This window comes from Bombina bombina, chromosome 1 (assembly GCF_027579735.1).
Source record: "Bombina bombina isolate aBomBom1 chromosome 1, aBomBom1.pri, whole genome shotgun sequence".
NCBI lineage: Eukaryota > Metazoa > Chordata > Amphibia > Anura > Bombinatoridae > Bombina > Bombina bombina.
Window position 1 is genome coordinate 441,718,114 of NC_069499.1, and position 24,668 is coordinate 441,742,781.

The following is a 24,668-nucleotide window of genomic DNA, read 5'->3' on the forward strand; positions in this document are numbered from 1 at the left end:
TCAAAACTGTGCAACTATCTATGGTTCATACGAAATGTAAACAAACTATAGTGGGCAACCAATAGAAACAGTTAACACTGTCACACCTCTACACCATTCTAAACATAGGTTTATTCATGAATCATCAAAACTTTAGAAGCGTATACCTTGTTATAACCACAGCTGGTAAACGAGAATTGGCTACAGGAGAGGTCGGAACCTAAGGGACACATTAATGAAAACTGACATGGATCCATTAACATCACACAGGTCATGGCTTAGCAAAAAGAAAGGTTGCTATAGGTGTATCAGTTGCGCTACATGTAGTGGTATGATCACTGGCACACATTTCCAACATCTGGACCAGAAGAGAAGTTATGAGATTAAATATTACCTTACATGCACCACACAATTTGTGGTCTATCTCCTTAATTGCCCCTGTGAGAGGTTCTACACAGGAAAAACAGTGGATGACGCAAGAACTAGAATGGCGAACCATCGATCAAGCATTCAAACTGCCATACAGAAAGGGAAGTTTGATTTACCAGTGGCTAGACACTTCATGGAGGCTGGTCACACAGTGAATGATCTGAGATTTTGCCTCAAAGATCATGTGCGTAAACTAAGAAGAGGGGGAGATATAGCCAGGATCCTTTTGAAGAAGGAGGCAAGATGGATCTATGAGTTAGGTACTCTCAGCCCGAGGGGATTGAATGTTCATTCTGGATGGCAGTTCTACCTGTAAAGATTCAAGAAGTGGCTAGAATGAGAGTCTGTGATTCAGATGAGAGTCCATAAACAGGAAGGTTTCGATATGGGCGGCCATATCATTAAATATCATTAAATGTGATGAGAGTCCACAATCCTGTGGTTGTGTCCTCTATATTTGAAGTTTTGAATATAGGTACTAGTACCCATGGGGTTAAATCCACTGTAGGGTATTGATTACTAATGATCAGGTATATGTATGTTTTTGTTTTTAATGTTTTTATTTATTTTACTCACTTTGTATATACACTTACACAGGTTTGGTACCCTAAGTAGGGTTGATCAATTCTGGTCTATCTGTGCATATGCTGGTAACATAGGGGATTCTGATAGCAGCCGTTTTGAGAATGGGAAGTTAAGTAAATAATAGGTTAACACATCATGGTCCCTAGATACCCTGAATAGGATTAATGGATTAGTGGGAAAGATTAAGAAAGGATTCTCTCTTTTCATATAAGTAGGGATATCTCTTGATAAGCGTTTTGACAACTTATAGACAACAGTGGGACAGACCAGGCTAGTAGGCTGGTAGGAGAATAAACAGTGGATAGTGTGAACATGCCCATAGGGGGCGTCACTTGGAGACGATATTATGACTTCATTAGGTTAGTCCACTATTATCAGTAATAGCTGTGAGATTTGTGATGCACACAAGGCTAGTTTATTGCGAGATATTGACTGTTGTTTATTTCTCAGGTTGCCATGGAGATCTATGACGTTACCATAGGCGGGCAGGTCTTACTGCCGTGGTTACGTTTTATCAGACAGATCCGCTTCAGTCTATAGGAACACATTGTGTTATAAGGAGGTGAAAAATAGGAGCAGATGTTTCAATCAATAGGTTTAAGGGGATAGATTATTAATCGATGCATGCCCTGGTTGTTATGATACTATCATGGTTGTCATGGTAGTGACTTAGCACGCCCATTAGAGGCGGAGTCAAGGGTGAACACAGACATTGTGTATACATAATACCCCTCGCAATATGCTCAAAGTATAAATCACTCTCTGGGTGTTAGTCGATAGCAGATCGTTTACCAGCTGTGGTTATAAAAAAAGTATACGCTTATAAAGTTTTGATGATTCATGAATAAACCTATGTTTAGAATGGTGTAGGGGTGTGACAGTGTTAACTGTTTCTATTGGTTGTCCCCTATAGTTTGTTTACATTTTGTATGAACCATAGATAGTTGAACAGTTTAGATCAGACTTGATCAATCATGATGATATTACACAACATATATAGTTACTCAATTTATATTAGTCTCACATTATTCCACATTATGATATACACATTATTTGATGTTTTTGCATGTAACGTAAAATGTATATATAAACAGATGATGTCACTGATCTGTTAACCACTTGGACAGCTTTGATTGGCTGTAAATAAGGGGGAGGGTTAAAAAGATCTTTAAAAGGCTTGATTTTCTCACTAGTTGTTTGTCAGAGGAAGGGACTGCTTGTGTCCCGAAACGTCACAACAAAGAACACAGTTTTTGTCACAGTTGGCTGAAGTCCAGTGAGTGCTTATTTCTTAATAATATATATATTTTTATATATACAATATATATACAATATATATATATATATATATATATATATATATATATATACTGTATATACAGTATATATAGTGTCCACTGTCATTTTGTTCCCTTAGAAATGAACATGTTTGTCAGTAGGTTAGTTTACCCACATTACTGCTACAGTGACCCCAACACTGAACATCTGAACCCTATGTTCCAGCACAAGGATTAGCCTAATGTGCATAAAACAAAGTGAGACAGTGTTACTCCATGTTTACACATTCAGGGCTTTGAGTAAATACAAACACATAATAGGGATTGAACCAGCGCCTACTCTATACCCTTAGAGCTTGGGGGGGGGGGGTGATACCTAGTAACCACCAATAGAAATCGAGTGAGTCTTGATAAAGGCCTATACTAGGGCCGAAACGCGTCGACTGAGTATTGGTAAGCCTATTTCCATTTATGCAATATTATGTGAAGTAATCTGCACTATATTTTTTTTATTTTTCATCTCTCCACACCCGTCGACTGAGTATTGGTAAGCCTATTTCCATTTATGCAATATTGTGTGAAGTAATCTGCACTATATTTTTTTTATTTTTCATCTCTCCACACCCTCAAGGATACATCTACATATGGGACCAATGCAAGGAATATCCATATAGGTGGATATCGTTTCTTTTGTGTTAATCTGGTTCATACTAGGGCCGAAACTCAAAGTCTTGATAAAGGCCTATACTAGGGCTGAAACGCGTCAACTGAGTATTGGTAAGCCTATTTCCATTTATGCAATATTGTGTGAAGTAATCTGCACTATATTTTTCTTTTCACATATTTTTAGGTGGATATCGTTTCTTTTGTGTTAATCTGGTTCATACACCGATTTCTGACCCCTTGTTCCACACTTCTGTGGGCACTGTCCTTCATGTCTCCACACCCTCAAGGATACATCTACATATGGGACCACTGCAAGGAATATCCATATAGGTGGATATTGTTTCTTTTGTGTTAATCTGGTTCATACACCGATTTCTGACCCCTTGTTCCACACTTCTGTGGGCACTGTCCTTCATCTCTCCACACCCTCAAGGATACATCTACATATGGGACCACTGCAAGGAATATCCATATAGGTTTGGGTGACTATTTCAATTTTTTATTTTTTGTTTGTGCACAGGAGTTTGTTCAAATTTTTAAAAAATTTTAACCACATTTTTTTACCACAATTTTTTCATTTGAACATTTGATTTTTGGATCTGAATTTTAATTCACATTATTGTTTTTATTGACAGTCTTTCATTGAGACTCTTGCATCACCCTAACACGTGTGTTTTTTTGATTATCTCATATTTTTTGGATTTTTGGATTTTTTTGAATACTTGTCATTTGTTGTACTTATCATAGTGATATCCTGCTAATCTGCACCCAGTTCTGCGCTATAGATAGGCCACTTACCTGTGACCATCCATTGTTTTTATTTTTATCTGTATCTTTTTTAGTAATCATTATATTTATTAACCCTGTCATCATGGATCCATGAGTTACACTATATGTTTTTAGACTTTGTAATAAATCTCTATTTTTATAATTAGATCTTTATCGTTACTAAGCCCTCCTTTGCCTCCGGTTTGGTAGGCGCTTGGGGGATCCCCATCACTCACTCAGTAAATACAAACACCCCTTATACCAACTGACACAGGTAACGACAACAAATACAGTTACAGAAATGGTGATAAAGTCTCAGAACAGTAAAATGCCAACAAGCAACTGGCTGCCTTACTATAAACAGATTTAAAAAGCACACAGAGGAAGCCTTCATTACATTGTGCCACAGTGTACAAAAACATAACATACATTATGATCAAACAGAAGCAAGCATAGAGGAACAGTTGTAAACAGCAGCAAGGAGATTGTGTCACATCACAGATACAAGAGTGGCTATGAGCTTGGCTTCCCAATACTCTCGCAATAAAAGTGAAAGCAAAACAATAACACTGAGCACAAGAACGACCAGACAGCGCCATATCAATATGAAATTAACCTGTTAGTGTTCCTTGGGTCTGCAACACACTTTCAATCACATGTTCTCTCTGGCAGCCAAAGTGTTTAACTGATAACAGATCAGTGGCTGAGTTACAGATGCTTCCCATGCACACACAGAGGCTGCTAAAAGCTAGTTCTGACTTTGTGGTACAACGTACAAGTACAGACATAAGCATCATCTTCATGCATGTGCATATACACATAACCCTTCACAATCAGACACCTTATCATATAAAATATTCATTTTAAACAAATAGAAAGTGTTGTTTCTTCCCACTTGTGCTAACTTGGTGCTATTGACATTGTACCAGTTGGTAATATGAGTGCATCCTATACCAGTAGCAGTAATGATCAACATTGTAGGCCAGAACAGATATATAAAAATGACCTGTATGTACTGAAAATGTGTAGGACTCCCACTTTACCCAGTTTCATATTTCCTCAGGGCCTCATTCCCTTATTTAAAGTAACAACACAAGTTAGTAGCTCACCCCACCCATACTAGTATACTACTCATCCCATCTTTACCTTGAATATTTGTCTCCAGCGAGAGCCAACACAGCTGTCCCCGGCCACTCCACCCCGGGGACCGAGCTCACACACTGGCTTACCAACCATTGGTGCGCACTTTCAACAGTTGTGCTCACCGAACGTGCTGCTCCTCTCTGCGGCGGCTGCCACTCAGTCTCACTCACAGTCTGCCGGGCTGCAGACTCACAGATGTCCCAGAGACTCCTACTGACTAGACTGCACGTGAAGTCATGAGGCGATACACGTGCAGTCAGTCAGAAGGAGGCTGACTCTATGCTCTATTTCCACCCTGGGTCTCCTGCTCTAGCCTATTTGTGCGGTAGTGGGCTGCACACCAAAATGGGAAATTCCTCCGGGCGGCAGCAAAGCAAATTATATTTGCAAAATTTGCAAACAAAAAAATAAATAAAAATTAAATAAAAAACTGTCTGTAGTTGGGCCCCCCAGGGACCTCCTGGGCCCAGTCGCGGTTGCGATTGTCACATCACCGGTAGTTCTGCCCCTGGGAGCTTAAGTGCTTGTGGCCCCCAAGCTGTATTTAACATATATGTTTAACCCATTTGGATGGATTTAAAACATAAGGCCTGTTGATCTAAAGCTCTCCGCTTTAGCAAAATTATCTAATAAATCTTGTCAGTACTACAAGGTCCCTTAGATAAGTTTAGAAAGGCAAATTTTAGTTTGAAAGCTGTTTACCTTGCTGTTGTTTATCTCGCTATGCAGGGTTCTGGATGTGAAGGAGTGACTTCTACATTACAATATAATTTTAAAAATTATTTTTTTTTTTAAAGATTTTGAGTGATTTTCTATATGCCAGCAAGTTTTTGACTATCAGGCCATAGAGGGCTAGATTACAAGTGGCGAGCTATTTAGTGCTTCTGCTCACACGTTAACTTTGCGAGACGCGTTGGGTTGAGCATGTATTTCAAGTTGAAAGAAAATGGTAAAAAATATCATGACCGCATTAACTTCTTCTCCCAGAAAAGTGCAAAAACGTAAAAAAAAAAACCTAACCCATACTCGATAACCCAACCCTGTTTATTCAAGAGCGCTAAATCATTTTAATTAATTTTTAAAAATATTTCATATGTAGTATTTAAAAAATGTTCCTTATAATTACTAGGTTTTCATGTGCACTAATTCGATCGCGTTAAAATCGAAATTAAGAAACACAATGCGCAAAATGCATATTTTACATTCCTATGTTGTTCACATAGAAAATAATGTATTTTTTATTATTAAAAATATATTTCAATAAATATGATACTGCTCATGTAAAATACATATCTATAACTATATATCTATAGGGATAGATATACAGGTATAGGTATATATAGATATATATAGAGAGAACAATATGTATTTATAATAAAAGGGACATTATTCTGTAAGTGAAAAACATTAGAATGTCAAATATGTTCAGTAAATATACAGTAAAACACATACATACATATGTACACACATATATACATATATATGTGTGTGTATATATATATATATATATATATATAAAAATATATATATATACACACACACATATACATATTATTTAGACATGTATATATATTTATCTCTATGGTATTAGACATTCACATACTTGTTATAGGGGAAGCGGGTTGCTAGTATGTAGCATTGTCTATATCTCAGTATTAATAGCCAAACATTTGTAATGCACTCACTTTTTTTCAATTACAACTATATTAGAACGAGCTCCTGAAGTATTTTAATATTTTACCTTCTTATCTCAATACTGTAATGAATTGCTGCAAGATTTTGCTCTTGGGCCAGAATTGTCTATGTATGTACTGTATATCATAAACATCAGCTGTTTTAAATGCTATGGGGTAAATTTATCATAGTGCAAGCGGACATGATACGATGTAGTGTATCACGTCTTCTGCACATTGATAAATGCTGACAGCATACGCTGTTGACATTTATGGTTGCACCAGCAGTTCTTGACGCCCCCTGCAGATTCACGGTCGCTAGCAGGTTGTGTCAATCAATCCGATCGTATTCGATTGGGTTGATTTCTGTCCACGGCCTCAAAGCAGACGGACAATTTATGGAGCAGTGGTCTTTAGAATGCTTGTGCGGAAACAGGGGCATCGAGCTCCATATGCTTATTTGAACTTGTGTCTCCTGGTAACACACCAGCTAAGCAATGTTAACAGCTACCAAACCAACATACAACCAACTACAGATACCATATTTATGGGAACACTTGGAAATTAAGACATTTACAGACATTCATCAAAGATCAAATGGATATGTGGTCCTGAAATCCTTATTACATTTGCTGTACCATTCTAGGTGTTTGTTTACAAAATTGCATTCTTGCAACAGTATTAGATTCTTTAGAACATATAACACACTTTAACCAGTTTGCTGGAGCATGTTATATCTGTGCACCCATGACTTGAAAGAGGATAAGTAAAGTATTTTTGAACACAGCAAACAATGCTGATCTTGTTTTAATGGGTAAAAATTAAATGCTTTTATGACACATTTTTTTTATGAACAAATTTGCACAAATAATTTCTCTGAAGAATGTCCACTTCATTTATTTGGATAGAACAATGAATGTTATTTATCGGAATCCTATAGAATGAGCTATATTGACAAAAACTAATTCATAGGTTGGTTTTCAAATTAAACTGGAAGTTTGTTTACCTGATTCATCTGAGTCAAATGATTTATTGTCTTCCCCAAGCTTCTTAATACTGCGTAGGGTAACTGACATGATGTACTTGTATTTCTGTCACAGAGTCTGTAAAAGGCAATAAAAATAAAACACTTTAATAAAATCATATATTCAATGGTTAATACACCTTCTGCATTCAGTATATTTATATATATATATATATATATATATATATATATATATATATATAGCTATAGATATAATAAATACAAATAGAGTGCCCGCTCACCTTGAATTTCAGCCACCAGGGTGCAAGTGAAATCATAAACATAAGTCCAATAAACAGATGATTGCACAAAACAAACTAGTGATGTTTCGGGGATCTTACCCCTTCTTTAGACTTATATATCCACCTTCATCTCACCCCTTCATCAGGATTACAGTATATATTATCAGATAAATATACTGTATGTTTGTGTGTGTGTGTAAAAAAATATAATATATAAACTGATCAGAGCATTTATGAAGAATAACCATGCAATAATACAATTATATAATGTATTAAAGCATTTTATTATTGCGCAAATGATTGTGTGTCACTATGATTAACCAATACAAATCTAATGTACCATTGAGTCACTAAAACGTGATGTGAACCTAATATCTCTAAAATTGCAATATTCTAAAAGATTTGTACCCTCCCCCATCTCATCGACAAGTATGAACGAGTTCCAGTGTGAAGGATACCAACATCACAAAAACATCTTCCAAAAGTGACAAAGCAAAGAAATAAAAATGAAAAAGCTCCCTCTATAAAATAGCCCACTCTAACATATGCACAAAAGGAAACAACAACCTTGTCAACTTGGAAACAGTGAGACACAGCCGTGGGATGAGATACTTTATTGGGCAAAAGAGTCTATTTGAATTTCACATATTGGGCATAAGTGTAGATGTAAAATCCCAACCATGGGCTGCATTAATCATTTGCCGGGCAGACAGGTTCACTCTCAGGAACCTCATCTGCCAGGAATCATGGTGAGCAGGTAGCATCCACTGCACACATTTATCATTGCAAAAGCTGCTGCTTGTACAGTGCTGCCCCCTGCTCGCGTGTTACATAGCCAATCGCATGTGTGCAGGGGCTGTCAATCATCCTGATAGGATCAGGATTATTTAACTACACAACACTTAAAGATCGTTTTAGGCTTACGCAAAACACTAAGCTCACAAAGTCACATCCACAGCTTAATAAATGAAGACCCATGCTTCTAGAACGCCAAAGGATGTCCACTCCCAGTGTGTTTCAGCTCTGTATGGCAGATAAGAGGTTAAACATCAAAAGTTGAGATATATTTTTTATATTCAATAACCTTTATCGCTTGTGCTATCTTTGACTCAGTTTTGTTTGTAACAGTATATTGCATTGTTCTTTTGTTTCAATGTAATCCTTCTGCTTCAAATACTTGCATATGAAGTTTAGTTTTGATATCACAACACACAAAGCAATTATACAGAATCTGGTACAATATATTTACTTGACTTGCCAACATTTATATGGCGATATGCAGTGCACAGACAGAAACAGCAAAGGAAGTTTTTAAAACGGTATGTGCATTTTTATTTTAGCAGTTAAAGGTACAGTAAAGTCAAAATTGAACCTTTTGTTATTAAGATAGAGCACATGATTTTAAACAACTTTCCAATTTACTTCTATCAACACATTGGGTTTGTTCTCTTGCTGTCCTTTATTAAGAGTAAAGCTAGGTAGGCTGATAGTGGAGCATGCACATGTCTTTAGCAGTCTATGTATAACATTGCTATAAACAATGTTACAAACACTGCTTCCAATTGGCTAGAGACACGTGCACACTCCTTTACTCCCCAGGGATTACTCTTTAATAAAGGGTACCAAGAGAACTAAGTAAAACTGATTACAGAAAAAAATGTGGAATTTGTTTGAAATGTCATGCTCTATACAGTCTATTCGCAAATTGTCTCAGTCAGGTGCTAACGACGGCTCAGAGCCGTCGCTAGCACTCTCCCATCTTGAGGGCGATCTGGGGGCTCCCACCCGCTCCTACCCCTGACCTGCATAGTGACAGGCATCGCCGGGGCTTCACATTTCGCGTGGTGACATCACGTGCAATGACGTGATGACGTCACAGCGCAACTTTATTTAAAAAAAATACAATAGACAGTTTAGGGAAATGGGGCATGCTGCTTAGAAGCCTGTATCTCAAGCATTTAAGCAACTACAGACCCCAAATACCCACCATTGGAAAGGTAATTACCTAACCTTTCCAAGCAAAAAGTAAAAAAATATATATTTAAAAAAATTAAAAAATAAAACCCAGGTGGGAAAGTGCTTAGCACTCAAAGGGTTAAGTTTAGTTTTGGCTTTACTGGTCCCTTAATACTTACCTCTTCCATGTAGCCAGCTGACCCTCTTCAAGCACGTTTTTTTAATTCCTGACATGGCTGTAGTGCCGTTGATATTGACTATTATGGCTACTGGCTTCTGCATCTCTTATGACAGCAAATGGCGTGGGAGCGCACTACAGGTAGCCCTCAGTTTACGCCTGGGTTAGGTTCCAGAAGGAATGGTTGTAAATCAAAACCGTTGTAAATTGAAACCCAGTTTTTAATGTAAGTCAATGGGAAGTGAGGGAGATAGGTTCCAGGCCCCACTCTAAAAGTAACACCTAATAAATTATTTTTAAAGCTTTGAAATTAAGACTTTAAATGCTAGACAGCATTATAAACCTAATAAAATAATCACACAACACAGACTTCACTTGCATTTTTCTGCAAACAGTTCTTTCTATGCATTCCAATCTGGACTGAGTTATAGACAGGAAGATCTTGTTTCTTTAAAATCTGCTTGATAGCTCAGGTATGGTTAAACTAATTAATCTCAGCTTGCTTGGCTTTGCTGCAACACAAGTGGACAGCTCCACCTATTAGCTATTTTAATAAATGCACTGCTTCTCAATGCTTTTCAATAGCAGTCACATGACTGGAAAAAAAAGGTTGTTATTCTGAAACGGTGTAAATTGAACCGTTGTAAAATGAGGGCCACCCGTACTGTTAGTTAATAGTGATGGCAATGTAGCCGTGACAGTAAAGAAAAAATAAAAACATGTTTGAAGAGAAGCAACCAGCTGCATATAAACAGTTAAAGGGACACTGAACCCAATTTTTTTTTATTTTGTGATTCAGACAGAGCATGCAATTTTAAGCAACTTTCTAATTTACTACATTTATCAATTTTTCTTTGTTCTCTTACTATCTTTATTTGAAAAAAAAGCATCTAAGCCTTTTTTTGGTTCAGGCCTCTGGACAGCACTTTTTTATTGGTGGATGAATTTATCCACCAATCAGCAAGAACAACCCAGGTTGTTCACCAAAAATGGGCCAGCATCTAAACTTACATTCTTGCATTTAAAATAAAGATACCAAGAGATTGAAGAAAATGTGATAATAGGAGTAAATTAGAAAGTTGCCCAAAATTTCATGCTCTATCTGAATCACGAAAGAAAGAATTTGGGTTCAGTGTCCCTTTAAGTATTAACTCATAAAAGGCTAGATTCCGAGTGGCGCACAAGCAATATCGGGTTTATCGAGACTGTTTGGGAACATCAGATGTAGCGCTCATATTACAAGTTGTAAGTAAACGCGATTGCTTGAGCACAATTGAATTAAATGTGCATTGGAATATGAATTTAGAAATAAGTTGTTTTTCCCTGCATGGTTTTAAGCTCATTCTCTCTAGCATTGTAAGTGGGTTTTTCCCTCGTGATATGTCATATTTGTTAAGAGCTGAAGAGATTTGAAGATTTACAAACCAGTGGAGTTTGAGTGGGTGAATTTTGTCTTGTAGCTGATTGAATGAGATTATCTGTGAGTGTGTGATAAAGTCTGCAACTCTATATAATCCCTTGTTGATCCATTTACCCACTAACCTGTGTGTTTCTTTTGGTAGCAGAAATCTGATTGGCTTGAGCCATGTCCCCACTGGGAGTAGTGTCGAATGTTTGGATATCTTATTCCAATGCAAAATAGTATCTAACATTGAGGATAGTCTAATATCAGTTTGACCTGCCACTCGTCTCGAGACCCACAAGAGGTCATCAGCATTGTCTAGGCCCATTGTGTCTGTTTAGATTCTCGTCCAGATGACGTCAGTTATTGGCTTAAGTAAGAGTGAGGTTTGTGCTATCCTAGCTGCTACATAATAGTCTTGTAAGTTCGGTACCCCTACTCCTCCCAGCCTTCTGTGTCTGGTTAGTATGTGTGAGGCTATTCTAGCTTTCCCCTCTCCTCTCAAGAAAGAGATAAGGTCCTTTTGTAATTTTTGAAGGTCCAGGGGAGGAATTTTGTTCGGGAGAGCTCTAAAAAGGTACAGAATCCTTGGTAGTATGTTCATCTTTATGGATGATAGGCGACCATACCATGAGTATGTTCCCTTTTTCCAGGATCTTAAATCCTTTCTAATGGAATTATATAGGGGGATATAGTTTAATTTGTATAGACTTTCGTAGGAGTCAGAAAGTTTGATTCCCAGATAGGTGAGGGAATTTTCTACCCACTTTATGTCGAAATAAATTTCTATAAATTTTTTTGTGTGGGAGGGAAGTGTCAATGGTAAGGCTTCACATTTGTCGATATTTACCTTATATCCTGAGATTTTTGCAAAATCCTGTAAAATTCTATAAAGATTGGTCAAGTAGGATAGTGGGTTAGTTAAGGTCAGCAGCACGTCGTCCGTAAAAAGTGAAATTTTATATTCACAGTTACCGATCGTCACTCCTTTGACATCATCCGCATTCCTAATAGTAGCTGCTAATGGCTCAATGCACAGGGCAAACAAGAGTGGCGAGAGAGGGCATCCCTGTCGTGTTCCGTTTTTAATGTCTATGGTCCTGGACATGTAGCCCGCTGCGCTTATGGTGGCTTTGGGGGTCGAGTATATTCCTTTTAACACTTCTATAAACGGACCACTAAATCCCATTGTATATAGTATCTGAAACATATAGTTCCAATCTATGCGGTCGAACGCCTTCTCCGCATCCAGGGATAGGAGCAGAGAAGGCATCTTCTGTCTTTTTAGGTATTCTGTTAAATCTATAGTTCTGCGGACATTATCCGGGGCTTCTCGGCCTGTGATAAAACCCACCTGATCAGGATGGATCAGTCGGGGGAGTAGTGTTTGCAGCCTGTTCGCTAATATTTTTGTTAGGATCTTGAGGTCCTGATTTATTAATGAAATGGGTCTATAACTCTGGCACTTAACAGGGTCCTTTCCAGGTTTGGGGATGACCACTATTTTGGCTCTGAGTATGTTTGTGGGGACTGAGTTGCCCTGCATTATATAATTGCAAAATTTCTGTATGTGGGGTATTAAGGGTATTTTAAATAATTTATAATATTCGCTAGGCATACCGTCAGGCCCCGCCGCCTTGCCTGATTTTAGATCTTTAATTACCGTAAGTATTTCTTGGGCCGTGACCTCAGCATTCAGGATGTCATATTCCTCAGGAGTAAGCGTGGGCAAATTAGAATTGCGCAAAAATTGGGATAACAGTAGCTGTGTTTGATCTGTGTGGTGTACTTTCAGACCATCATACAATGTCGCATAGTATGCAGCAAAGGTGTTGGCTATCTCTTGGGGGTCTGACGTCATGGTCTCCCTCTGTGTGAGTAGTTTGGGTATAGAGTGTGCCTTTGTTCTGTTTCGTAGTTTACTTGCTAAGTACCTATCTGGTTTATTAGAGTATAGGAAGTATCCAGCTTTGAGTCTCTGGAGAGCTCTTGTCGCTGAGTCATTTAGAATTTTCTTCAGGAGGTTTCTTTTGGTTTGGAGGGTTCTAAATGTGATCTTAGATTGTGTGTTTCTATGTTGAGTTTCCAATGTCTTAATGTCTGAATGAAGTTGGTTAATTGTTTCATTTGCTAATTTGGTAAGTCTAGCCAGCCTTTTCCTTTATTAAAATCCCCCAAATGGAGGGTTTGTGTGCTGCCCATGAGTTAAGTGGGTTGAATGTGGAATCTGTGTTTAGAGACCAATATTCCTTCATAAGTTTTTCTACCTCACTGTGAAACAACATGCTGCTGAGTATGGAGGGGTCAAATGTCCACGATTTTGGTTGACGGAAGTCAGTTACTCCAGTCATTGTTAATTGGAGTATTGAGTGGTCTGACCAAACACATGGATGTATACTAGAGGATAAGATGTTTGGTATCAGAATCTGACTAACCCATATGTAATCCAGTCTAGTATAAATGTTATGGGCATGTGAGTAGAACGTATGATCTGTAGTATGGCCATATAGTGTTTCCCAAGTATCTAATAAATTATGTTCAGCCATTACCTCTTTTATGGACCTCGCTATTGATAGCTGCCTGAGATGTTTATCTGATCTTTTGATGTCTCTCCCAGTGTCATGATTGGTGATATTAACGTTAAAATCCCCTCCGAGTATTATCCTAGAATTGGACCATTGCGTAAGTGTATGAGAAACGTGTTGGAAGAAAGAGCGCTGACTTTCATTTGGAGCATAAACATTACATAGAGTAATACTCATTCCTTGGATACGTCCCCTTACTATAAGGTATCGGCCCTCAGGGTCTGCTATTATCTCATCTTTTTCAAATTGTAAAGATGAATGTATTAAAATTGTAACACCTCTTTTTTTCTGATCTGCTGTGGAGTGAAAGTGGATAGGGTACTGTCTGTGCCAATATTTAGGGATTATAGTCTGCGTGAAGTGTGTCTCCTGAAGAAACACTATTTTTGCTTTTAATTTTATATATTGTGTGAGTGCAATTCTACGTTTGACATTAGTATTAAGGCCTCTCACATTATGTGAGAGTATAATTAAATCATTAGACATGCAAACTATGGGTGTTATCCTTCTCACTGTCAACGGCCCGAAGGGACATCAGGAAAGGTCCCCATATGGGGAAGCGATACCACCTCTGGACAATCATGTGAACCTCTGTAAACATCAGATCTTGAACCAATAATAACAAAAGAAAAAAGCTGAACAGTTTAAACCTTAAACAGTAAATAATTATCTTATTTTCAAAAGATAAGGGGGTTAGAAAAAACAGAAAAAGAACTTCTAACATCTTATCTGAACGAGCAGTAGGTCAATATAGGGTAGCTTATAGTAAAACAGTAGTGAATCAGCAATATTCCATTATATGAACCTTGTCCCTAGTAAATAACCTAGAACCTGAACATTTTTTAACGATCCATCATCAATCTTATATTCCTCCTCTCCCTCTCCCCTTCTGATCAAAAAGGGGCATTGTTTATCTAGGAGATTTGGGGCCTCCACCACCTCATGGACATCTTCTCCTAAATGTTTGTAAGCTCTCACAAGCATAGTCAAAAGTGTCTACATATAATAAACATATTCCCATCTTTTTAAGGCAATAGTTCGTCTCTTTGTGTATAGTTTCTGTTTGAGCACATCTTATTCTGAAAACAACAGTACTCCCACAGTCTATTTCAAAATTCCCAAGGGGAGGAGGGAAGGGGAACAAGGGAGATGAGACATTTACATCAATCATATCATACTTATCTGAACAGTGAAGCATGATTCTTCGGTTGTTGTCTTCAATTTTGGGTCTTGTATTATTTTGGCCTTTTTCTTTGAACAGTAGTCCACTTGGCCCTTTTGTAGCTTTCTTCTTTCTGTTGTCTGGTATCCTCCTCTCTGTCTTTATCAAAAGTTGAGAGATCTGGAGGTTCCATGTTCAAGTAGGAGCAGATCTCTGGGATGTCTTGACGATCTTTGATGGACATCGTCTTTCCTTCATGCTGTATAATTAGGGCAAATGGGAATCCCCATCTATAGGGTATTTGTTTTTTTTGGAGCAGCAAAGTTAAAGGTTGCAGATAATACCTTCTCTGGAGTGTTTGCACACATAAGTCCTGATAAACTTGAATTACTGAACCCTGGAATTTGAATGTTTGATGCTGTCTGGCCACCGAGAGGATTGCTTCTCTATCTGGAAAGCGTAATAATTTGACAACTACATCCCTGGGTGGATGGTCTCCCTTGGGTCTGGGTTTGAGGGCACGATGTGCTCTCTCAATTTGAAAGTGATCCTCCTCACTGTGTCCTGTGATAGCCTTGAACAGTTGTTTCAAGTAGGTCTGCAACTCTGTCTGCGTTATCAGCTCTGGTATCCCTTTAAGCATCAGATTGCATCTTCTTGTACGGTTCTCAAGGTCTTCCATTTTATCTTGGAGGTCATCTATTTCCTGTTTATGAGATTGAATTTGCTGTGAGATTTTATCAGTGGTTTCTTCACGAATATTGTCAGTCTCCTCTAAAGCAGCCACTCTCGTGCCCAGTTCTTGCATATCCTGCTTTATTTCCGTTAGGCTATTGGTTACAGTAGATTGAAAGGAATCAAGTTTTGCCCACATTTTTTCAAAGTTTATTTTGATGTCCTGTTTGGATACCATATCTTTTAAATCTGCCTTTGTAATGGGCATCAGATCAGTGTCTGCAGGTCTTTCCTGAAACGATTGGTCTGAAGCACCTTCCCCATCTGTTTCTGGCGGCTTCAAGGGTTTATCCCCTTTGGGTGGCTTAAAGAATAAGTTGGGTGCTGTTTGCTTGCAGGCTGGAATTACTTTTTTAACTTGTCTAGAGGACATCTTAGGAGTTGTAATCTAATGTTTTAGCCTTTCAGCACAATGATGAAGTCGTAGTGGGCCTATTCAGTGTGGATCAGTGTGTAACTGTTAAGTATGAATATGCAAGTGTGACTGAGTTGCCGTCAGGATTCAAAGTGGATAAATCTGTCTAATTATCGTTTACAGAGTGGCATTCATAACAAACTGCAGAAGGCATTGGATTGCAGTTTTCCTGTATGTAGTGGAAATTGTGTATTCACAGAGTTCAGCTCTCATACCAGACCTTTCCTAACTGTGTTTAAGCCACATGTCTTGCTGCTGCGCATTGAAGAGAACTGCTCTTTTTTCTCTTTAAACATTATTGTATACACTGCACAAAATACATTGTTTCTCTTACCGAGTGGGATTCTCAAGTTGTGTCCCAATTATGTTGATTTCCTCACCGGGAGGATGATTGCAGCTGAGTATCTCAATACAGCTTTCTGTTGCCTTACATAGCTATTAGGGAAATTTACAGCTTGCAGGTTAAAACGTCCTACTCTCTTTCTTGCTTTAGTCCCCTGCCGCTATTACTAGACATCTCTAGTCTCTTGATTTTAAGCTGACAAGTATCATGGTAATGTTATGGTGCAATGGAGCTTTAATATGTGCCAGTCGCTTCTTACCCCTTAACATGTGGGATCGCTCTATCAGGCAGGGCTCCGGTCATTGCAGTTCTCTGCGCCACGTATATGGCAAGATGGCGTCGGCGCTTGCACTGTATAAGGCAGAGACACGCTTCCGTAATGTTATCCGGTGCTATCTTCACCCAGCTGCCTTCAAATTGTTGTTGCAGGGTCCCCACTTGTTCCTTAGCTGTTCCACACAAAGATAGGACTGGTTCTAAGATTTTAACCTAAGCTGGTCATCTTCTATCTAGCTGTCTGCACGGAGCTCCGGTGTTACACATCTCCATCTCTTGCCAGGCTCCGCCCCCGGAATATGAATTTAAAGGTACACTAAACCCAAAATTTTTCTTTCATGATTCAAATAGAGAATACATTTTTAAACAACATTCCAATTTACTTATATTATCTAATTTGCTTCATTATTTAGCTATCCTTTGTTGAAGAAATAACAAAGCACATTTGTGAGCCAATCACACAAGGCATCTTTGTGCAGCAACCAATCAGCAGCTACTGACCCTATCTAGATATGCTTTTCAGCAAAGTGTATTAAGAGAATGAAGCAAATTAGATATTAGAAGTAAATTAGAAAGTTGTTAAAAATTGCATGCTCTTTCTAAATCATGAAAGAAAAAATCTGGGTTTCAAGTCCCTTTAACGCTCATATGTGAAGAACATTGGAATGTGAAATATTCCTATTTTCATATTGGGTAAGTGCACAATGGAATATTGCTTGAGCACAACTGAATTTAACGCTCATTGGAAAAGTGTCCTCAGAGCTCTGGTCAACTATTTTGCAAAACAAAAAAGTATCACAAAACACATAAAAAATACATTTAAATGTACAGTTACACTCAATCTGAGGTGTTAGAAGAACAAAAAAGGCTGCAATGGGCTTTAACATAGATATACATACACATGCATGTCTAAATATGTATCTGTATATGTATATATATGTTGCTATGTGTGTATATATATATTTATGTATTATATATATATATATATATATATGTGTGTGTGTGTGTGTATTTGTATATTTACAGACATATATACAGACATAAATAGAAGTGCTTTGCAGTCAAGTAGATGAAAACATGAAAAATCATATTTATGCAATATTCAGTTTTAATAAAGTACACAAAGTCAAATGCAACCACACCACTTATCTTCAATGAAATTGTATTCCATATACAGGAAAAAGGTACAAAAATGGACTACGTTTCGGGCCTTACACCCTTACTCATGTCCTACGGCTGTAAGGCCTGAAGCGTAGTCAATTTTTGTACCTTTTTCCTGTATATGGAATAAAATTTCATTGAAGATAAGTGGTGCGGCTGGATTTGACTTTGTATATTTGTGGGTTTGCACAGTGGCCCTTCCAACTTGCACACTCTTGGGACTTTTGAGTGCTGGATTCCTTTGTTTGTTACAATTTTAATAAAGTGTTATACTGTGTATTTACTATAAATATTTCACATTCCAATGTTATGCACATAGCAGAATATATTCTTAGTGTTTATAAATATACATTCCTTTATAAATCTCTATATATCTATACCTATATATAATCATGTGTATATATATATAAGTTTGGGTTTGAGCACAAGTAGGGTGTTAGGGTTCTTATGTATTTGCACATTGACTTCTATGGGGGAATATGTGAACGTCGTTGCGATATTCTAACTGGCTTTTTGTGTGTGTTGAGTTAGCTTGTGCACAAGCAAAAACGTTTTACTTTCAATTTGTAATCTGAGAGCTACCCGATGCACACAAAAAGTAGAGAAAATTACTATTATATTAAAGCTTTTAGGCAAACATTTATTTGACAACTAGAGAGCCAGAATGCATTGCTGCTGCTGCCTAGAAAAACATTTCTGGTTTGGCCATGTCCTGCTCAGAAACAGCTTAGGAGCTTAGCTTATACACAAAGAAATCCGTTTTTTTCATGATTTAGATAGTGTACAATTGTGTGCAGGTAGGTAGGCTCAGAAGCATACATTTGTCTGGAACACAACATGACAGCAGTTTTACAAGAATGCTTTTAACAATGAGAAAAAATTGCTGCCATATAGTGTTTCAAAAGCAAACTGCAGCCATTTAGTTCTATAGGCAGTATAGACAGTATTTTTTTTTGCATTATAATACACAGTAAAGTAAAAAAAGTAGAATATCGCAAATATAAGGGTGTATCAAGTTTAGTGGAAAAAAAAGTTCTCACAAACTGGCTTCCCGGGATTATAAAATGATACCCTTCTTCACTGTAAAACAATGTGCAAACTAAAAACACAGCTCATCCATATGTCACAAACAAGAGTTAGGAAACTGCAGAACACAGACGCGTTTCATGCGGGACCTTCGCACTTGATCACTGCTTCAAGTTTTGCCAGTTAGTTGTCTGACATGTAATTTTAGGGTAGGGGCGATCCTTTTTGTTGTGGGTCCAATTTGGTGCTAGCACTGCATATCATGGGGCCCATTTATCAAGCTCCGAACGAAGCTTGTGGGCCCGTGTTTCTGGTGCTGCTCCATAACCCTGTCCACCTGCTCTGATGAGGCGGACAGGAATCGCCGGAAATCAACCCAATCGAGTACGATCGGGTTGATTGACACCCCCTGCATTCAGCAAAGGTCTTGCGGAACTGATCCGCACTGTCGGATCAGGTCCGCAAGACCTTTGATAAATAGGCCCCCATGTGACAACAAAATTGTTTTACATAGCACCTCGGGCAAGCATACCAAGGACTGGAACAGTTATCCTAACAGATAAGTCACATTAAGTGGTTTATATATAGACATTAATTAGCTGCATCTGATTTATATTTTGTTTTCCTAGCTCAAGTTCCATTTTCTAAATTGAAATCTGTTATATTTATTATTTCATACAAAAATCTTTTGTAATACTTTAACAAAATAATTTAAAAGCATTAATAAAATGGTGTTTTTACTCAGCTTTTTAGATGGGGAACAGATGTATCTACGGCATTTTGTTATCTATACATGTTTTAAACATTCTCTTTTTATTTTAGATTTTCAGAAACACAATAAGAAAAATATTGTTACACTATTCTAATATTTTAAATTTAAATAAATTAAATAAAAATAAAAGTAAATACTTTTTGCAGTTATCATTTAGGGTATCATTACAGTATTATTAAAGAAAATGTTAATTGATTTTCCATATGACTACAAGTGAAGTGTTATTTAGCACTTTCGCTTGCACGCAAGCACAACTAGAAGTAAAATTTTAACGCAGAAGGGTAGCGCACATATTACAAGTTGAAAGTAAAATGTTTGTGAGTTAAACTAGATGCACACTATCTTTAAGGCTTTTGGATATTGCGACCACGCTAACTTCTTCTCCCCACAGACTTTAAAGAAGCATGCTTTAAAAAACAACAACTAACACTTACCCCTTGTGTGCTATCTGGCATTGCGTTAGACCTACAGCTCTAAACCCGAAAGTAGTCATGAATATTTTATATTCCAATGCTCTTCACACAGAGGAAATGTTTTTTTTTAAAAAAAAAATATATATATATATATATTTATTTATATATATTTTAAATATATATCTATACATATATATCTTTATGAACATATAAAGGTAGAGATATATACAGATTTATATGAATATATTTTGAAAAATACTTAAAAAATTCTGCTATTTGAAGAATATTGGAATGTTATATTTATTACAGTAAATATACAGTAAAACATATTATAAAATAATATAATTGAATAAAAATAATTGTTCATGTTTTAAGGCATTTGAATAGAAAGGGCTCTAAAGTGTATATATGTGTATGTATATACATGTGTATATATGTGTTTATATGTATGTATATACATATATAAATACACATGTATATACAAAAAATGTATATATATATATATATATATATATATATATATATATATATATATATATATATATATTAATTATAGCCCTTACCATTCAAATACCTTGTCATATACCATATACCTTTTAACCATTATATAATTTTTTTATTAATAGTTATATAAATATTTTTTTATCAGATAGTGTATATATAAGTTTAACACTTTATTTGAATATATATATATATATATATATATATATGTTGTGTTTGGTGCCTTTTTTAACTCTTACATATTAAGCTAGGTCTCCACTTAAGCACTCTTTGTGCTCAAGCTAACCTGTTTGCTTTCTACTTGTAATATGCACGCCGCTATAGCGTGCCACTTGTTATCTAGCCCATGACAGCTAAAGATAAAAAAACCTGTCCTGAACCATGTTGAGTAAATCATTTACATGCGAGAATAGGATTCAGGCTTTGAGTTTGTACCCAAACAAGTTCAATATCAAAATTATCAAGTTATTTTAACGTGTCAGCCATGCTGTTCATAACAACAATAAAGTAAATTATATTAAATTTTACATGGTTGTCATAGAATTTACCTACACAATTCCAATATACTTTATGGAAAACTATGGTAGAATTTTTTTTGATAAACAGCTTTCAAGTATAATAAAATGTACACTGATGTCTAATATGCTACTGTCTTTATTGTATCAAGTTAGATTGGATATATTAGCTAGTTATACACTACATTTTATGGCTGCACATTAATACATTATTGCAGTCAAGTACTTAAGGGTTCTTAAATCAAGAATATTCTGTATATAAGCTATGCACATTAATACATATCCTTTATGGAGATATTTCACTATGATCTCTAAAAAATGGCTATTAATATATAAAATAGAGTCATTTTCACCATCAACATATATTTAAGATGCATAATATCCAAAACTTTCCTGACTTATTAAATTTCCATAGTGACTTTCCATTTTATAATGGCATCACATAGTAAACTTGGTCCATTCTAGCCATAGGTAAAATGTGATTACAAATCAGCTATGCAAAGACATCTCCCTAGAAAAAAATGTCCTTTCACTAATGTCAAAAATATTTTGAACTCCTTATTTAGATCTTTAAAAAATGTAAACACCCTTGTTTAAAGATGTTATTGTTAGCATTAAAAAACTAAACTAGGTTTTTTATTTTATTTAACTATTTCTTTTTTAGGCACAATTATTTTTTTGTGTGGTCAGCCTATGTGTATGCTTGGTCAAGCCAGGAACCTATCAGGTCTTAAAATAAGTGCTCTAAAGGAGCGAAGGAAATAAAAATAGTGGCTACAAACTTCACAAATTTATTGGACTAATTCAGATCCTTTTACAATCAAAATCGTTATTTCAGATCATAATGACTTCCAAAATAAAAATAAAATGTAAACTGCCTATGCAAGAATTAAGGGACATTCTTGTCAAAATTTAAATGCACATAGATAAATTACGTATTTAAATAGAAATATATTTGTACTATACATGCATTGGCTAAAATGCTTCTAGTAAAAGTTATTACTGTTTTAGAGCTAACATTTTTCTTTGCATGTGCATGTGAAGCCTAGCTAGATATTCTCTGTGCATCAGCATTTTAAATGATGCAGCTGCTTAGAGTGTCAGTGGGGCTTGTAATCATGTCAGCAATTAACAAATTGAGTCATTACCAGATGATACAAGCACCTTAGGCTCTCTGAGCAAGTGCTGTGTTTAAAATGCTGGTGCACGGTGCATACTTAAATACACACTTGAAACAGTTATAGCTTAATTAGAAGCATATTTTTCCAGTACATGTATATTGCAAAAGTGCTTCTATTCAAAACTGAAATGTATCCATGAGTATTACAATTTTAACTGGAATGTCCCTTTAAGAATTAAGACTTATTTTTGATAATACAAGTGAAAAGCATTGCAAAAAAGTTAACTTTAAATCCTTATGTCTCTAGATTTATTCAACCAGTTTTAGCAAAATGTTCAGAACATTATTACGCTCCAATATCAATGCGTTTATGTTCCATTGGATCTATCACCCTTTCAAATTTAATGAAAATTGTACATTATTTTGGGAATGGTCTACAAATACTCATATCTCAATATAGGTAATGTGATTCTAACTAAAAATGTATGAAACCAATTTAATCAAATACTTAGTTTAGCGATTGCCACATTTCAGCTAAATGTATTCATCTTAATATATATATATGAAAAATATTTAAAATTAAAAAATGTGTTATTGTTGTAATTAGGACATTATTAAAAACATATCATTCTTACCAGTAACTGCAAATTGTATATGTTTGTATCCCAACAAAAATATCCTCTTGGTTTTAGTTAGAGGGAGATTTGTATGTCCATAGCTGGTGGTTGGCTTGAGAGTAAGAGAAGATTATTTACAACTGAAGCTTTTAAGGGGACATTTGGTGTTTGCATAAAGGTAAATGTCCTTGCGATCTTCCTTTGGCAGTTCAATGACTTGCGTAGCATATTTGTAGTGATGGACAAATTCATGGTATATACACTGTAAGGTTTGGTTATATATTTCTACTCATTTTTTAAATGCATTTCAGTATAGAGACAAAATAAATGGTATTTTGAGTCCTTCCTTTGTATTTAATAGAATTACAATCAATACAAAAGATGACATTGACCCCTGTTACATTGCCACGGTTACAGATGACATTGGTTACTGACAAAGAAGCAGGCTGATTTTCAACAGTTCAAAGTCAGATTATGAACAAAGATTGTAAGTTAAAAGAAAACTCTAAATATCACTTAACAAATTTTAAAAGGGAAATTACATATTAAACAGCCTGTTATGTAACATCATACCCAATAACTGTAGTCTCATTTACATATTTTATATGGTTTATAGTTAATTCCTAGATTATGGTCTAGAAAAATAATAGAGCTTTTGTTCACTAACATCAAGTTAAATCTATAGCACTTTTATTTTTGCCCTCATATTCCAAGTTAAAAATAATATATTATAGGTCACGCAAAAGTCTAGGGATCTCTAACATCTAGATCACTAGATGTTGGATAGCATGGTTCCACTAAAACCCTTACATAATAGACTTCTTTCGGGAAGTGCTGAAAAACTCATGTCGGCTACTTGGCTATCGATCTAAAGCTAAGCCGAAGGTGCGCTAACCCGAAGGTACGCTAAACTTCAGGTGCGCTAAACTAAAGGACAAATAGCGGAGTTCTTCACTTACTTTTAAACAATGATTTTGTAATGCAATATAGGTTAAAAACAATGCATACATAGATACATACATATATTTATATTTATATATATATATATATATATATATTGGAATCGGTTGTGTTCTAATAGCGCTTGCAGAAGATGTTCCTCATAAGCAAGTGGGAGGGAGGAAAACAGAAATGGGAATATCCCCAGATGAGTGATGGGTAGTTGAGATGGAAATAAATAATAATAAATGCTCACCTGTTGGATCACAGGGACCAGCGATCAGCGACGAGTAGAAATGGATGGTGTGTATTAACACCAAAGCACATGTAAGGGAGACAAGAGAATATGCACCCAAACGGATATTTGTGTATATATTTATATATCAAAATATAAAATGATATGTGAATAAATATAGATATATATGATTTATAAGTATGCAGGACCAAGAGGCAACCACTTAGTTACTGTGGAAACGGTTGTTGTGGAAACGGAGGCTGCTTGTGGGAACTTCCAATTCTTACCACACTGTATATGTGGACAGAGGGTAGAGAGGAAGGAAGTTCCTATTTAGTATAAGCTGATAACCAGAAAAAAATATATATAAAAATGAAAATGAAAAAAATGAAAAATATTTTGGGATATTAAAAATGTATACGTGTATGTGGAGAGATACAAAAATAAGTATTTAAAAACAATGACAATTTATTATTATTCTTATTAAAATATAAAAATTGTATATATAAATATATGGTATATATAATTAAC

At 36.1% G+C, this 24,668-nt stretch overlaps 1 protein-coding gene across 1 annotated transcript in view; it reads right to left on the bottom strand.

Moving 5' to 3' along the window:
- Nucleotides 1-23,105, bottom strand: part of LOC128645411 (bile salt export pump) — a 124,103-nt gene extending 100,998 nt beyond the window's left edge. The window contains exons 1-2 of the mRNA XM_053698400.1: nucleotides 22,982-23,105; nucleotides 7,527-7,623 (exon numbers count right to left, since the gene is read on the bottom strand). Coding sequence (XP_053554375.1) covers nucleotides 7,527-7,596 — 70 coding nt within the window. The 5' untranslated portion in view covers nucleotides 7,597-7,623; nucleotides 22,982-23,105. The remainder of the gene's footprint in view (nucleotides 1-7,526; nucleotides 7,624-22,981) is intronic.
- Nucleotides 23,106-24,668: the final 1,563 nt, after the last annotated feature.